The 17,031-nt window shown below is 36.1% G+C and overlaps 1 protein-coding gene across 3 annotated transcripts in view; it reads right to left on the bottom strand.

Moving 5' to 3' along the window:
* Nucleotides 1-8,646: 8,646 nt before the first annotated feature.
* TRPC4 (transient receptor potential cation channel subfamily C member 4) overlaps nt 8,647-17,031 on the bottom strand; it is a 132,622-nt gene continuing 124,237 nt past the window's right edge. For all 3 annotated transcript variants that reach the window (XM_017815161.1, XM_017815160.1, XM_017815162.1), the window contains 3 exons: nt 13,348-13,389; nt 11,452-11,541; nt 8,647-11,177 (listed from right to left, as the gene is read on the bottom strand). In XM_017815161.1, the coding sequence (XP_017670650.1) occupies nt 10,461-11,177; nt 11,452-11,541; nt 13,348-13,389 (849 nt within the window). In that variant the 3' untranslated portion in view covers nt 8,647-10,460. The remainder of the gene's footprint in view (nt 11,178-11,451; nt 11,542-13,347; nt 13,390-17,031) is intronic.

Genomic DNA, 17,031 nt, shown 5'->3' with positions numbered 1-17,031 from the left:
GATGACTATTTAGCTTGTCAACTTACTTTTCTTATATGTGAGGAACACTTTAAATATTATCATAACATCTAAGGATTACTTAGAAATACTTATTCCAGAAGAAGACGTAATGCTGAGCTCAAATATAATCATCCTCCATATTGGCCCAACACTGCTGTTCCAAAAAGAGAGATGTAAACTGAGATGAAAGTTTAAATAGAAAAGAAGGAAAATGGATAAAAAAAATAGCGTTGCTAAAAGCTGAAATCTTGAATTGATGTATTTACAACACAGAACACTACAGGGCTGTTGATATTATTTTTGATGCACAGCATATTGCATCTAAATATGAATTCCAAGCAGCACCCATAGATGGACCATGTTTTATTCTAATAGTTATCTAGAGGTAACTTAGGGCCTAGAGGTAGGCCCTAAGGAAAGAGCAGAATTCTGTGCAATGCAACATAACAAAAAGAGCCCCAGTCATGGTCATTCTAGACTTCTATATGCCCCTAAGGGATGTGAGACCTAATACATTGTGACAAATTGCAATTATAAAGGTAGAATTAAGACCTGTTAGTCAGAAAGTAAAAATAGAATAGTAGTAAGAATTTTTGGAGCCTTTTCTGTAAAGATTCACTGTATTTCACATTCCTGGCTTTTCTCAGTGGCTTGGAGAGCTCTTTAAGGAAAAACCTCAGAAATATCACAACAAACTATTTAGCACAACTCTGTGACAGCCTCTGAATATCAGAGCTGAAGCCTGCAGCTTTCAACCAAAATTCTGAGCAGTTTTTGCAGGGAAATACTCCCTTTGAGTTTCATGGGGCAAAGTATTTTTGAGACTTAAAATGTTCTGTATTTGATTATGAGGCTAAATCATGTTGCTCTTTTAATGCAAGAAACTAAAAATAATGTACTGCCCTTTTCCTGAAGATATTAGTGGTTTTCAATCAGCTGAGCAGGCGATGACACCCTGCAATACTGCACAGAGAGACTTTTGTTGCTTCATTGACTGATTCGTGTCAACACGGCAATGTAAAAATGAAACAAGGCCAGTCATTTTGCAAGGGGCAGCTGTATGTGTACATTCAATCCATAGCTCAATCTAGCTTCAATTTCCGTGGGAGTACATGTTATGTGGAAGCTAAGCATGCAGTGTCTGTACATTAAGGACTGTTTAGTCTTGGTAAGAGTAAGCATCTATAAAGAGCAGAAAAAACCTCTATGCCAAAAGTTTTATGAAATAACAGCGTTATCTGCAATAAATACAGGCTAGTAAGTGTAGGATTTTCAATTTTTAATTTTTTTTTTATAAAAGGAAGACATGTTTTTGAGTCTAAGTTAATCCAGCTATGGAAAATCAACATTATTTTTCTGTTTGTGTGCTAAAATTTTTTTTAGAAATAGGTCTTAGACTTCTAAGTGTGTGGGCCTCAGACAAAAATAGCTACTCCACTGCTTCAGTGTTTGGTTTTGTTTTATTTCCCCCTCTGTCATTTTAGGTATGTAGAAAACACTCCTTTTAATTCGTAATACTTTTCATGCTATCTGATTTTAAAAATTTCCTGTATTGTGAACATTTTCAAGACTGTTAGATGCATGGAAAATGTTTTCTTATTTACTGTAGTGTTACCTGGGGTCTGTACATTCTCTATAAAGGTCTGAAAATTCAGTTTGAAATTAAATTTTAAAAGACTGAAGTGATAAAAATAGGCAAGAAGTAATTCTCGATAAGCATCAAGACTAAGCCATCAAAAACTAATGGACAAATAAAAAATGGATGCAAAAATAGCAAGTCACCAAAACCTCTTGCTAGATTTGTTTTTTCAAAGGCAATGTCAAACTAGTAATATAATGCTTCAAACACCAGCTCATTTAATCTCACAGAATATTAGAAATCAATCTCCTGAATTTGTTCAAGGCAGAAAGAAAGACAATGGAGAAATGATTTCAAGCCATCTTTTACCCTTTTTGTTATGAGATTCAAATGAATCCAATTCCAATATTTGAGCTGAGCAACTGATTCATTTGTGTTCCCAGGAATTAAGTGGGTGGGGCTGTGATGATTTCAGAAGTTCTTGAGGGCTCAAGTTCATTGTGCAGGTGCTGCCATTGAAGTCAAAACATTACTCACTCAGTGTCTGCCCTTTTATGCAAATGGAGAACCCTCTGCAGCCTGTGCTAAGGTACACTTTCAAGTCCATTGTGCCAGAGAGACACAAGGTGTTGTCAAGCCAAGCACTTTCCCAGCTAGGTCTGGGTTATTCCTACCCTTTCATTCCAAACTGGGATAATCCTGAGAGAATTTGAGTAGTCTGGAGAAGACTTAGCTACTTGCTGATTCAGTGATAAAGTTCCATCAGAGACAGTGTGCTGTAGCTGGGTCAAATGCCAAAAGCACTAATGCTATTTTATATGACTAAGCATCCTGTTAGACTTGTTCTATTTTATAAGTATCTTTTTTTGGTGAGAAGAAATAGAGAGATTGTTCAGAGTGCTTAGCTGGGCTTTGGGACATCTAGGTTTCTTTTAGAGTATATATTTCACCTAAGAGTGGGAAGATTCCTCCAGGCTGCCAAAGATCCTTGAGGTATCGACAGTCTTTTTGTAGATGTGCATCTCAGAGAGAGCAAGAATTGCAACCTGTTCTTCTAAGCTGAGTGTCCTCTAAAATAGGTCTACTAATATTTTGGAAAGATGACCAGTGCTCTTCTCACAAAAGAGTCTAAATCAGAAGAAAACACTTCCTTCCCCTTTGCCTCTTCAGTTTTCCCCAGACTAGCTGAAGTGATTTGATACTTGAAGGTTTTCTTTCTAATTCTTAAAAATCATGAAGGAAGCTTGTGTGCTAAACAAAGAGATAGCAAATATCTACTTTTTTTCTTTTCTTTTAATAGAAATGTCTAAGTCTGCTTCCAGGTATAGCAGTGAAATATTTTATTTTCAATATTTTGTTAAAAAGGCCATAATGCAATAAAGCAAATGTTAGCTTCTTCCCTGTTGTGACTGTTTCAGTCTGTGAAAAGACATGGTCTAGGCATCAGGAAGCATGCTTGGATATTAAAAATATATGTTTGATGTCATATCAAGAACACAACCTAAATGCATCCAAGTAATTTACTGGAAAAATACAAAGATCAAAAGGTCATAATTAGCAAACAAAACATAATTAAGAATGGAAAATATGTTACTAAAATACAAGATATTCTCAGAGAGTGGAAGGGTAGAACATTTCTGGGAAAGAGCTGAAGAGTTAAGTATTGTTTCATAGCCAATAAACAAAGTAAGAAACTAAAAGAAAAAATAGGTTATTTCAATTAATATTTTTAAAATCAATTTGTATCTAAAAAGGTTAAAAAAGAAACAAAATCAGTTAGTAGATTTTCCAGCAAATGGTGGAAGTTCTTCAGTCATCTTCATGTTCACTTCCTCTTTCCCTTTACTGAAATGGTTATGTTTGAAAGAAGCAGTATGAATCTCAGACAGGAAGGAGTAAAACACAAAATAAGCTCCAAGCTGGAAATTAGAACGATGAAATATAATCTCAAATCCTCATTATTAAATTACCATTATTAAAAATCAGACATCCTATTCTGTGAATAGGCATATTAGGCTAAATGTCTTAACCAAACTGTACTAGAGGTAAATTCCAACTGCAGTTTCAGTTGCATATGGTTTTCTTCATTCTCAGTTTAGGCTTTTAGATTACTCTTCAATATTCGTAGTGTTTGTTTAATGCATCACATCCAAAGTCATCTGAAAAAAGATCATGTAGTAGGATGATGTCCTGACACAAAAAGTGTTCTTTGGTGTTCTGTCTCATGCCTAATACTGACAAAACGATTGCAAAAAAATAGTTTTGAGTCACACAACATGTGAGATGAAGAATATGTTAATCAGGTTCAAAGACTGGTTGCATTGTTGTGATATATGAAGAGTGAATATACTAGCTCGGAAATTGTGTGACTGAATGACTGACTGAGTGCACATCAAGGACAGAGGAGGGAAAGAAAGTATACAAAATTACTAGGAGATGTGAAAACAGGAAAATAAATGGTGGAACTGAAGGACTGAATTTTGAAGGATGTAGAGTCAATAGTAAATACATGTAGAAACAGAAAGAAAGAGAATTTGGAATAACAGATAGAAACTTGAAAAAGAAAGAACCAAAGTGAGCACAGAGGTTTGTATATTGTTCACCTATGTCATTTACTGAATGATTTTGTGTGAATTCTGAAGCAGTTGCTGAGTACATGACTTAGCATGCTGGTTTTTGACTAATAAATTCAATTTACTATGCCTATTCCCACTCAGATGGCATGGGAACTGAGGCATAATCCTCCTGTTCATACCACGCAGCTCAGTCTTCTGTCAAACTGCAGCGCCTGTGGATATAAATATTTCCAACAGTCAGAAGTCTTGGCCTGTAGATACAATGATAATACATAGTAATATTGTTGGAATTTACTTTTAAATTTTCCAGCACATCTATTAACTTAAACAGATGTAGTGAGGTATGTTCCATCTTGCTCTGCAATGTACCTATTTCTTTGTTTCATGGGATAATCTCATCTGAAGTATAAGGACATGAACTAAGTAAAGTCTTTCTTCCAATTGTATTCCTTCCATATCTTTTAAACTGAGAAAGAAATATGCCAGAGAGGAAGGGAAAAAAAAGCAAAAAAAAAGCATGACATATTTCTCTGAATTTCAAGAATCGTTTTGACACAGCCAGGAGATAAGTCAATGTTGTTATGCTTTCTTTGATATTGATGACAGTGTCACAGAAGATCAGCAAGAAAATCCCACGTGAGATTCCAAAGCTGACTAATGAAAATATTTCAAATGATATTTTAATACTGTCTTTATGTGGCAAATTGATTTCCCAGGTAAATTGGGTTTTTCCTAGTTTCTTACAAAAAAGTTTGCCTTTTGCATTACTAACAGCCAGTTCCAGGTTTATAATTGCTTTTATTTAATCTTTCATCACTTACTTCTCCTGACCATGCTGAATAAAACTTGGCTCAGTATCATGCATCTGGTTCTCTCTTCATCAGCTCCAGGGTGTGAGTGTGTGGGAATATTTAAGGTTTCAGAAGTTATTCATGTTCTGCAGAAATAGAAAACAAACAAACAAGCAAAGAAAGAAGTAGCTCCCAAAATTAAGTGCTCTTTCCCCACCATACATGGCCCTTAATGAATAAACTTTTTCAGTATTCATTTCTCTGGGGAAATGTGGGCCAGATTTGGGTTAGAGTCTGACTTTCTAAAACTCTGGATGGTTGGTCTGTTTTAGACAGACTTAAATACTGAAACACTCTCTCACATATATTGTGCTTTTATATTTTTTGTATTATCATTATTATTCTTTAGACATGACTGTTAAATTACTATAAATCATACCTAATGATTTGGTAAGTAAATAATTTTTGTAGACTCTTAAAATGAGCAGAGCACATTTCTCAGCTGAAATCCTGATGTTTCCTCCATGTGGATTTGATTTCAGATCAGAGCCACATAATTCAAGGAAAATAAATTCATTTGGGAAATGGTCAGGGAGTTTTATATCTTGGGAAGTTACAATCCTGTAAAAATAAAATCAGTAGAACCAGTCCTTAGATGAGGTCTCTCATAATGGTTTCCTGACTTAGAATCTCTCAGTTAACAAAATTCTACTAAATTACTAAATACAAAGTCTGGATGTGTTGCAAAGCAACCCAAGGAAGCCACTCTATCATTTAAAAAATAGGTGCTGAAAAAAATCCCTCTAAATTTACTTAGTAAAAGCGAAGGTAACTAAGAATATTAATAAACACTATGCTAACTCTAATTTCAGAAAAGCAGATCTCTCTCATTTTTCTTTTCTCTATTTACTTGTTTTTCTTGGTGTAGAACTGAGTTCAGTTAAATTAGTCATAGAGAAAGACTATTTCCATGCTTGGGTAGCTGCATATGGGTATTCATGTTTGGGATATGGCTGGACGATATTTTTCAGTACCACATGTAATTCATCCAAATAAAACTATTTCTGGTATTCCCCAGTAAACTAGCCTGTAATCCTATGGACAAGGTCCCAGGTTATGCTGAGATGATGCAACATAAAATATTGCATGATTTGCTCTTACTGTCTATTTTTAGAAACAGGTAGCAGAAAAATGTAAGATATTTATCTTTATTAGAGAAGTAACACATTCTCTGTAAATACAAAACATCAGATAGGGAAGAATAGAGGAAAAATGAATGAAAATTACTGCAGAAATGAACAATTGTTTAGGACTTTATGAGTTTCTCTGAATGTGCTTGAATACTTATTTGAGACATGTTGACTCAGAAAATGGTGATGCATGCATCTCTTGACTTGTAAACTCTATTCTGTAGACTAAAAGGCTTAATGATTAACCAGATAGAGTTATTTTGAAGTTACTATTCTCACTTGGCCACACTTAAGGAGTAGTCTATGCTGTCCATTGAATTTACAAAAGGTTAGCTCAATCCCTTCAGATGTTCTTAGGGTACTAATTATACTAAAAAACCTCATGAATCTCTGAAATCTGAAAACTCTATGGGGTTTTTTGGGGGTTGCAGGGTTTGGTTTTGTTTTGTTCTTTTCTTAAGTGGGAAGTGGAGTTTAGGGACACAGTATTTCAATCTGCAAAGATTTGCTATTACAGGAGAAAAAAGTCATTTTACTAACCTGCTGAATTGAAACACATGGATTTCTAGAAGGTTATTTTATCTTGCTCATTAACCATGAACTTTTATTGTCTGTTTAAAAATCTATGAAATGATTTTATTGTGAATGCCTTGGGTTTCTTAAAAAGCTGAGCATATGAAATAGATATAGCTGGGGCTACTCTTGCTTTTTCAGTTCCATTGAAGAAAGTATGCAAGCTCTTATGAATTAACCCTCGATTCCATGCAGTGGAAGAGTTTTTCATGAGTTCTGCTTAGTCAAAGGATGCTGTTAAGAAAGACAGTCTTGTATCAAACATTCTGTTGAAGAATTTTGAGTGCTCAAATACAATAAACTTCACCTTTTACAGCTCCCAACAGCTATAGCTATGTTGAAGATATACATTCTCCTATAACTAGGCACTAATTATTCACAGAAAAACTCAAATTAGGAAAGTCAGAGAATTTCTCATTAAATCCTGACCAATGAAAAAAAAAAGAATGCTGTGTGAAGTGTTAAGCTCACACCAGTCAATGTAGTGGTCTCAAATCTATGGACCAAGAAAGCAAGATTAAAACCAACTGCAGAGCCATGGTTCCTCCCTGAAGAGGCATCTACCTGGCTTGCTCTCTGGGGGTATTGTACCACATATAGATAGTGTTGTGGTCTGCAGCTGGCTCACGGGACCCTTCAGTCTGAACCCTCTGATGCATGGCTTTCACCTCTGCAGTGCCCTTGAGGGCCATTGAAGCATGCAGAGTTTTAAAAAATGTTTTAAACAAAGTTTTCTTAACATTCTAAACAACCTAATATTGGGATTAAACACCTTTTACTTAGTCAATTTTCTAGCTCTGTGAAACATTTCAAGATCTTAAACTCTCCTTCAAAAGACTGTCTTTCACAGGGGTTTATATTCCGGTTCCTCCTATACTGACACTAAAGGAAGCTGCAGGAAGGGACAGGTAGGTTTGAACTTTTTATTTCTCTTGAGGAGAAAGTATGCTCAGTTTTGCTAAGCTTAATAATGCCTCTACCATGGCATTACAAACCTTGCTCTGTGTACCTCTAAATCCATCTTGGCACAGATGTCCTCTGAGAGGCATCCGATGAGAAGTGTTTGGGATTTTTTTTGGCTGCCTGCAAAGCAATAAAAGTACCATTTCAATGTAGAATATATTATGGGCTCATATATTTCACAGAATGAGGTACTTAGTTGCCATTAAATTTAAATGGAGTGGCATCAGTCCTTACTGGCGTCAAGCTCTGATGCTTAAGAACAGCAAAAAATAGAGCAAATGTTGATTTTGAGTATGCTTTATCTAATAGACCTACATTTCAGTATTCGGCTATAAAAAAAAAAAAAAGCAGCAGAAGACTGACCACCTATTGCTACACAATGCAACCTCATGTCCCTATGACTAGGTAACCTGCCCACCTGTGATGTACTCACTGTTCTGTCTTGTATCTACTCCAAGACTTAGACTGATGCCCAGCACAGTGGGGTGGGCATGTGATGGTGTGGCTGATGTTTCAGGTTAACTGTATGGTGTTGGGAACTTCATGCACAGGAGGCACAGGCTTTAATGATGGCAGAATAATACACAGACGTCAGACCTGTGGTAGTTAACTTGTTCTGATAATGAAGATGTTGGCATTACAAATACCCTGGTCAGGCACATTTTATCTGGAGTGAAACCATGTGGCTGGAATGTATTGAAAGCCCTTTTGAGTAAGCACTGTTTATTTTGAACTTGGCTAGTGAAAGGGTAGTAAGCTTAGGACTCAAAAGTGTTACAAACCGTGATGAAGAATGAGAAACTGAAATCAGTGGTGGAGAATGACTGTTAACTTGGATATAAAAAACTTTGTGACACCATGTGACACCATTGCTTTACGGCATTTTTAGCACACAGTAGAAGAGAGAACTCTCTAAGAGTTTACCTAATAAAAATGATATGAAGGTATTCCACCATTCTTCTTATTATTTATTTCTTTTTATACTTGTAATATTTCAGGTGCTTTCCAAACAGAAAAGCTGCAGGTCCTGCCCCGAGGAGCTTACAATCTAAAGGTGGACAAGGAGAGAGACGTGGAGGGGGTCTACAGAGCAGTCAAGAGGCCAAGATGGAAATTAATGAATCAAATATGGTTTGAACGCATTGCTGCAAAGCTATACAAACTATTTTCCAATTACAGCTCATATTTTCCACTTTGGTTCAACTATATCTGCCATGACACAAACAGATATGCAGGAAGAAAGCTTTCAATATGTGAGCTCAGATAGAGTAGCACAAGTGTAAAGTAGAGCTGGAAAACTCACCTAAAAGTATTGAGATGAGAGGGATTTGCCTGGATTTTCAAAATTCAGTTCAGCATCAGGACAGTTTAGATCCAGAACGATATGGCTTTGGATCAGTTCCTACGAGGTGGAAGTAACATGTGATGGATTTAATCTGAAATGTAAATGTACACTATGGATCTGGAGTTTTCTTAATACAGGCTAATATGAACTACAAAATCTATCATGGCAGGGCTAGGGAAGTTAAGTTATGTGGTATATTCAGGGAGGAAAAGAATGAGAGTTCGAGGGTGGTCATTCTTAGGCCAGTTGAAAAATTACATTTTTAATAATGTAGGACACCAGTCAACAATTAAAAAGAAACAGACTGTTTAATTTAAAAAATACTGGTTTTGACTAAGACAGTAACTCACTCATCAGTTATTAAAAATACTATCAGGTTTTCTTTATACATTTAGGTATTTTTTATAAAACATCCAATCAGATTCCCCTAAATTCTGAAATTGTCAAAGAAACTCTCTTAAGGCTTGCCTTTTAAAACTTCTCAAAAAATTACCATATTTTTCCAGGTACTCAGGGGATCATTGTATGCTTGCTTAGTCCTGAAGTATCTTTCTCTTAGCAAATGCAAATGTATTGTAAAGGCAAAAGCTAATAAGCAGCTGAATATTAAAGTGCATAGGTTGTTCATGTTAGGAAAAATTAATCATTGAAGAAGCAATAACTGTGGTGATTATGGATTCCTGGGGAGTAATCCATCATCAGTTTTTAGGAAACCACAGATATTTTTTTCCTACAAGAAACACTTTTCACAGTCTTCAAACCCTGCAAATGCATTTCTAGCAATGGTATCAGGACAGTGATACTCCTGTTGCTGTGAGGGAGAAGCTGTAATTAAATAATCATATAGACCAATCTTTCATAATTTACAGGTATTCATGTTCCTTCAATAAATAAAAGAATATAATTTATCTTTTGATTCTGTATAGCTTTTGAAACAAATTAAATTTCTAGCAATTTAAATAAATGATTCTAATAGCTTGACATGAATTATGCTGACAGGAGCCACGTATGATTGTTATGATGCCCAGAATATTTTAAGAACCTACAAAGTTAAATAAAGGCTTACAAGTCTCTTAAGCTACTTTTTATTTGCATAGAAAAATATTTATTATAGGAGTCAACTATCATATGAGAGAAATTGCATTTGTTGTAATTGAAAAAGATAGCTAAAAAGTTTCTGTGGGTTATTGCAACAGTACAAGAATACAAGATGCTTCCATTTATTAAAAAATGTAAAACAAATCGTGAAAGCTAAAGCAGGCTACAAAACAGAAGGTTCTCATATTATCTTTCTTTTGACTATTATGTTACAAGATCAAGTGCCACAGTTGAGTACTATAAAGTGTAATTCTGCATTTGCTAATATAATTCTTAAAACATTCCCCCCTCCCCAAAAGCACTATGCAAAATATATATATTTGTAAATGCTTCCTCCTGTAAGCATCACAACCTTGTTATCACATAGTCACCCTGAATAATTGTTTCCTGTTTTCCAGCAGAGTCAATGCTAATATCTAATGCCTTGTCCAGCTGATCCTGCGGTGTGGCAGGTTCTGAGTTCTGTAACTCCATTTTCTCTGTTTCTAAAATACAAATACTTCCCTCTTCCTGTGAATCCAAAGAGTTGCTGTTATTTTGTGAATCAGCTAACACACATTTTTTGTCAGGATTTTGGATATTTAATTCACAGTTCATGGTCAGCTCTCCCTGTTCCAGTTCATCAGTTTTCTCACATTGTTCTTCTGCCTGTTGACGGGAAACCTCTTCAGAAACAGTGTATATTTTATTTGCACTCTGCTCCACAGAGTTTGTTTTTGATCGTCTGTGAAACAACCCAAAATTTTTTATGTCTGTTACAAAATTCACACGCTTTTGTTTCTCCTGAGTGGACTCTGACACCATCATTGCTGAGCCATTGCTTACATTATGCCCTTCAGAGGCAATATTGGCTGATCGTGGGTGAATCATCGTTGTTATGTCAAAAAGGCTGAAGGGTTTTTTCTTTCCTTTCTTGTTTCCTTCACTCTCACTATTTTCTTCATTTTCTGACAGAGAGGCAGCGTCTTTGTTCATCTTTGCAGTCTGCAAATTAGACAGCTTGCTTCCTTTCAACAAACCCAGGACTTCAAAGCGAAAGCTGGAAATATCTTGTTTTAACTCCTAAAAATAAGGAAGAAAGATGAAACATCAGAGCATGAAAGCTAATTTGACTTTTTCTTTTGTAATTAAAAAAAATAAAATAGAGAGAAAAAAAGGCTTATGGCAGGGATTAGTAATAAACTTCACCATCTGGATAATACCTGTTATTTTCAAGGTAGATGAATTTGCTCTAGGAAGTTACTAGAGCTACCTGAACAACTGAGTGTGAGAAATATGATTCACAGTCTTATAATACCTTACAAAAACACCTATAAACATAAAAATAAATGCCTACCTTAAAATTTTCTTCTGTCAATCCTTCTTCAGTTTTGGCATCTCTTATCATTGCTGCAACATACCTCTTAACCAGATTTCTCATAACTTCCTGAAAATATAAACCATTGTGTTAGGTTTCTTGGTATTAGTAAACTTACATTCATTGGCTCTGCTTGGGCTTTTTTGTGTTTTAGGAACATGACAAAAAATGTATAAGCCTTAGATCTGTTTAGAAATTGGTTCCGCTTTTTCCTGGAAAGTACTAATGTTTACTACCGTGAGAAGGGCTATATTGGGTTTGACCAAGAGTATGTCTCATGCCAGTAATGTGCAGCCTGACACTGAGCAGTTGCTGATGCCTCATGAGGAGATTAAGTCTAGTGTGGCTGTATAACGCTATTTCCAGATATTCTCTCAAGCCTCCCGAGCTGTGAGATTCAGTGACTTTTTGAATCAGAAATGACAGTTCTAGGTTTAACTGGCTGTGACAGGTTTTCCTATGCATTTTGAACTCATGTAAACTTTCAGTATGCAGAAATCCTCTGCCAATTAATTCTACAGTATAGCTGGACTAAGATTCCATTTGGGTTTTATTTATTTTTAACCTGAACTCTGATAGTTACCACTGTTGCCTTCTACTTCTAAGAATCCTAGAAATTACTTAGGTCGGAAAAGATGCCTGGAGGCTGTCTGATTCAGCTCAGGGCCATGTCCAGTCAAAGGCTGAATATCTCCAGGAGTGAAGAAGCTGCAGCCTCCCTGAACAATTTTTTCCAATTCTTTACTCCCCTCACTGTGAGGATGTTTCTCCTTACTTTACAGAATTTCCCTTCCTGCAATTTGTGCCCACTGACTCCTGTTCTTTTGCTGTGTACTTTGAAGAAAAATCTGGCTCATTCTCTCTAACCACCCACTATGTTATTTAAGACAGCAGTTATATTCCCCTTAACCAACTCAAGGCTGAAATCCAAGATTTTTTTTTTGTCAGTCCTCTAACCATCTTGGCGGCCCTTTGCTGGATTCGTTCCAGTCTGTTAGCATCTCTCTTGTAGTGTGGGGCCCAAACAGGACACATGGCTCCAGATAGAGTCCTACAAGTGTGGGCTGGAGAAGAATAATCACTTTCTTCAAAGGGCTGCCTACAGCCTTACTAATGCAGCACAGTACGTGTGTGGTATTCAGTTTGAGGATAAGTGGCAAACAGCTGCTCTGTGTTCACCTTCCCCATAATTGTACAGATCCCTGTTTTACTTTCCACAGTTGTCTCTTTTTCAGGTTGGAAAAGTTTTTCTAGTTATTTCTCATATGGAATTCATTATTACCAAACTTACAGCCTACATGTTGTTTAACTTGCTGCCCTTTTAACACAACAAAATTCAAAATAAAGCTGAAAATTATTCATTGTGTTACAATAATCTCAAAAAAGCAGAAGCTGAAGAAGGAAGGATTAAGAACTCATTACAGAGGATCCTGTAATAACCTCAGGCAGAGGGGTTATTAAGGGAAAAGAAATTGTTTATGGGGGACTAGAGCTGGAGAGATGAAGAGCAGGTTGGAGCACATCAGTGAGCTGCATATACACTCCTGATGAATCCTGGCAGGGAGTTGGGGCTATGTGTTTGCTTTTTTTAAAGGCACTCCATGTTACAGTGGACAAAATACTGGTTAGCACGTTATTGCTCTAGAAAATACCCTTTTGCTCCTAAAAGAAGACAACCATACTTCTCAAAAGCTTTTTTTGAACACCAAAATTACTAAGCTCATTTGCTAAGGTGAAATAAGTATGCATTTTGTGTTTTCTTTATTTTTCTTTTCTGCTTTCTCATTAAATTCTTTTTTATTTTTTTTTTCCCTCATGAAAACATTCTGGAGGCATAGAAAAAAGAATTGCCCAAAAGTAAACACAGGTTTGTACCTGGTATTGATGATGTCTTCTCAAATTGTCAGCTGCACGTCTCTGAAAACAGAAAAACCAAAAAGCTATTAATCCCTGTCTGGAAGCAAAATACTTAGCCACAGCAAAACAGTAGGTCTGTGCATTATAAGGTATCTACCAAGCTGTGAGAAATGGTTCAAAGTCTTGAAAAATGACAGTGTTGGAGCAAAGCCTATTATTTGCTTTACAGAAAGGAGAATGCTGCTATCGGGAAGAGGATTTTCTACATTTTCATCAAAATGCTGTTATTCCAGCATTGTCATGGATGTGGTGGGCACCCAGGTCACTGCTTGCCAGAGTCTCTGATCCCAAGGTCTCTGATCTGAGATAGAAAGGGAACAATGGAATCATGTCACTCATTTGCACAGGCTGAAGAATATTTTATTGAATTGAGAAAAGTTTGACTTGTATCAAGTTAGATTTTTCTTGGAGGTGCACGGCAAAAGAACAGAAGTCAATAGACATGAGTTGTAGGAAGGGAAATTCAGTATGGAAAATCATCAACACAGTGGGGTTAGTAAAACCATGATGTTAGCAAGACATTTGCTATGGCTCCTAATGTCTCATTTAAGATAAAGCTAACCAAAACCTGCACTATAAACTATATCAAAGAGAAAATTCCTGCTTAGTTCTCTGTCAAAAGCACTTAGTCACAGAGAGGTGTATGGAAGAAAGAAATTCAGCTTTCAACACAGCTAGGTGTTGATAAGGAAGAAGGGTAAACGGGACAGTAACTCTGAAGAGGAGCAGCAAAAAGAAATGTGGTCGGATGAAATAATGGTACAGGTTTCAAGCAGGTGTTGAATTAGATTATACTGCCATATCTAGAGGCTCTCCAGGAGAAGACAGAGGGACAAAAAAAGGCCTGAATTATTTTTTCCTTTACTTACTGTTGTCCTCACTTGCATACTGAGTCACATATCCCTGTCCTCTACCTTAATTATCCCTGACTGGTGAAAGAAAGATTTACAGCTTTAACTTGGGTTCTTGTATCTGCTGCTGACAAGAAAAGAATGTGTCTGACCACTGACTGTATTTCTACAAAACAGAACACTTACAACAGCTTAAAACAGGGCAAAAGGACATCCAAGAGACTTGTTAAAATTGACCTCGGTTGCATAATGAGGCAGACAGAGTAAGTTATTTTGTCATCTTCTTTTATTTGAAAGAAGTGATTACCAATTTCCCTGTACGTGGAGTCATTTTACACTTCAAGGTTGATTTCGTGTTTGCAATTAATTTGAGGGATGCAGTGGCTGTGTGGTTGGGCTTGGCAGAAAATAATAGGGGGAAAATCATTATTTCCTAATCAGTCTGAACAACCAGGGGAGGGCTTTATACACAAGCATCTTGTCTTCAGTATTTTTCCAGATCATGCTTCTGTATGTATACCTCATCCAAAGAGATGATGGAAACTCCTTGTGTTTAAAAGGGTGGAGGAATGCGTTAGTCTGCCCACCACTGGGGCCAGAGGGGGCAAGGCAGCCATGAGAAGGCTGATACCCTCCCAACACGCAGCTGTAGCCGTTTTTTAGAAAAAAAAAACCAACTCATTTTTTGCAGTTGACCACACGATGGAGATATTTCATTCCTGCTGAGAGAGCACTAAGGGAGTCGGTGGCTAAGAGAGCTCTCAACAACAAATCTGACTCACAGATAAAGGGAAAAACACTTCAAGGTGTAACTGAAACACACTTCAGGTAAAATTAATAACTCATAAATAAAACAAATGCTGATTCTTGTCTGGCAGAATACTTTCTGCCGCTGCTGTCTGCTCTGCTTGGATTACAGCCAAATGTGAAATAAATGTATAGGTTTAATTCTGTACCTATAACAAGAAATACCTTGCTTATCTTCTTTTTGCAACCACTTTGGAAACTCCCTGAAACAGAGGCTGTGGCTTTTGCACTCAATGCAATGCCAACAAATGCAATTTAGGATGACTATCTAAAAAGATTTATTTTTCCATACCACTGAGAAGCTGAAAGAAAATTGATTTCATTTTATATTTTCATGTAAAGCCACATCCTCCACATGAAATTATGCATACAAGCAACTTATCAAAGTTATTACCCCATCAGTTTTCTATCTCCTGTTTAAATGTTTGGATTCAGTCTCCAGTTCATAATCATCTTTTGATTTCTTTTGAAAGCAGAATGAATCTTTGCCCAAACACATCTGAAAATCAAGCTATTCACTATAAATAAAATGTCACTAACACTCATATTGTCCTCATTCAGTTCTCAGCCTGCTTTCCTCTACCCAGTTATAGTCTAATTTGTGGTTCAAAATTCGTTTTGAGTAATCATTGTGCTATCTGCCTGAAGAAGTTGATAACTATGGCCGACAAAGGGATGAAAGTTAAATTTGACTAAAAATAGCAACAAGGGAGAAACACTCTTCTAATGACAAATGTGGAATGAGATAATGAAATTGAAGGGGATACTGTTGTCACTTTCCAAAAGGGGGCACTAATGTCCTTTAGGAAGCTTTAACAGTAGTTCCGCTAGTAGTGATACTTATTTTGGTCTTCCTATTCGTGCCATTCCTAGTAATTTGCATTGTTTGGAAGAAAAATCTCTTTAGCAGTAAAAATTTGATAATGTTGAATTACTTCCTTTGAAGTGTTTCATAAAGCAGAAATTCAAATTTAATGTCTGCATTTGACCTCAAACTACTTAGTAATAAAGGTCCAGAAAATGTTTGATAATTACTGAGTACTAGTTAGTAATAAAGGTCCAAAAAACTATTGTCTGAAATCATGGGATATATTCCTCATTTTGAACATAAGCATTGCATAAAAAGGATTAGAATTTATCTCTGTTGACAAAGAGGCTTCTCCATGAGATGGTCCTTGGCTATACAACAAACACTACAGATTACCAATTTCCATGCCAGGTGGAAAGTATTGCTTTGCTCAACTTTCCATAACATACATTACAGAGAAAATAGAAAATGCTTATATTCACTTAGAAGTTGCATCATTTTCCACTGGGATAACAAAGAACGGGAGAAGGGAAAAGGAGATTTTCTCTGACAAATGATAATAAAATCATGCAGGATACTTGGAAAATGTCATAAAAATCTGGATAGCTAGAAAAGAGGTAACAGTTTATCTAAACACTAGATGCACAAAAAATATATTTACTGAAGATATCCCTGACAATCCTTTCCATTTTCTCCTCTTAAATACTTAAAAAAAGGTAAAACACTTTTTGGTGACTGATCAGGCATAAAGGAGAATGTAATTTGAGGAAAACAGTAAAATTTATTCCAGTGGGATTAGAGTTTCTTTTCCTATATATATTCTTTTTTGAAATAGCATTGGATTTCAGATGGCCAACAGGAGTAGCCTTGACAAACCCAAAGTCTTATACAGTCAGGAAACGTCAGCATAATCAATAGAGTTATATTACTAATCTGACTTTTGCAAAGGTGAGCTGACAAAATTAACAGAGCTGATATTTTTATAGAGATATATATATACATATATATATATAAAGAGCAGCACACACTTTTATTTCAGAGTTTTAAGTGTAGGAGATAACTGTGATAATAGCTAAAGAGAGTGCTGCATACCTGGGAGATGTCAAAATGACAGAACATAAAAGTATGCTGAACTCTGAATGGTAGAAGAGCTCTGTCTGATTCATAGCAGAACTG

Source organism: Lepidothrix coronata, unplaced genomic scaffold, assembly GCF_001604755.1.
Source record: "Lepidothrix coronata isolate B3197 unplaced genomic scaffold, Lepidothrix_coronata-1.0 Scaffold48, whole genome shotgun sequence".
Lineage (NCBI taxonomy): Eukaryota > Metazoa > Chordata > Aves > Passeriformes > Pipridae > Lepidothrix > Lepidothrix coronata.
This window is presented reverse-complemented; position numbering and strand designations above follow the sequence as displayed.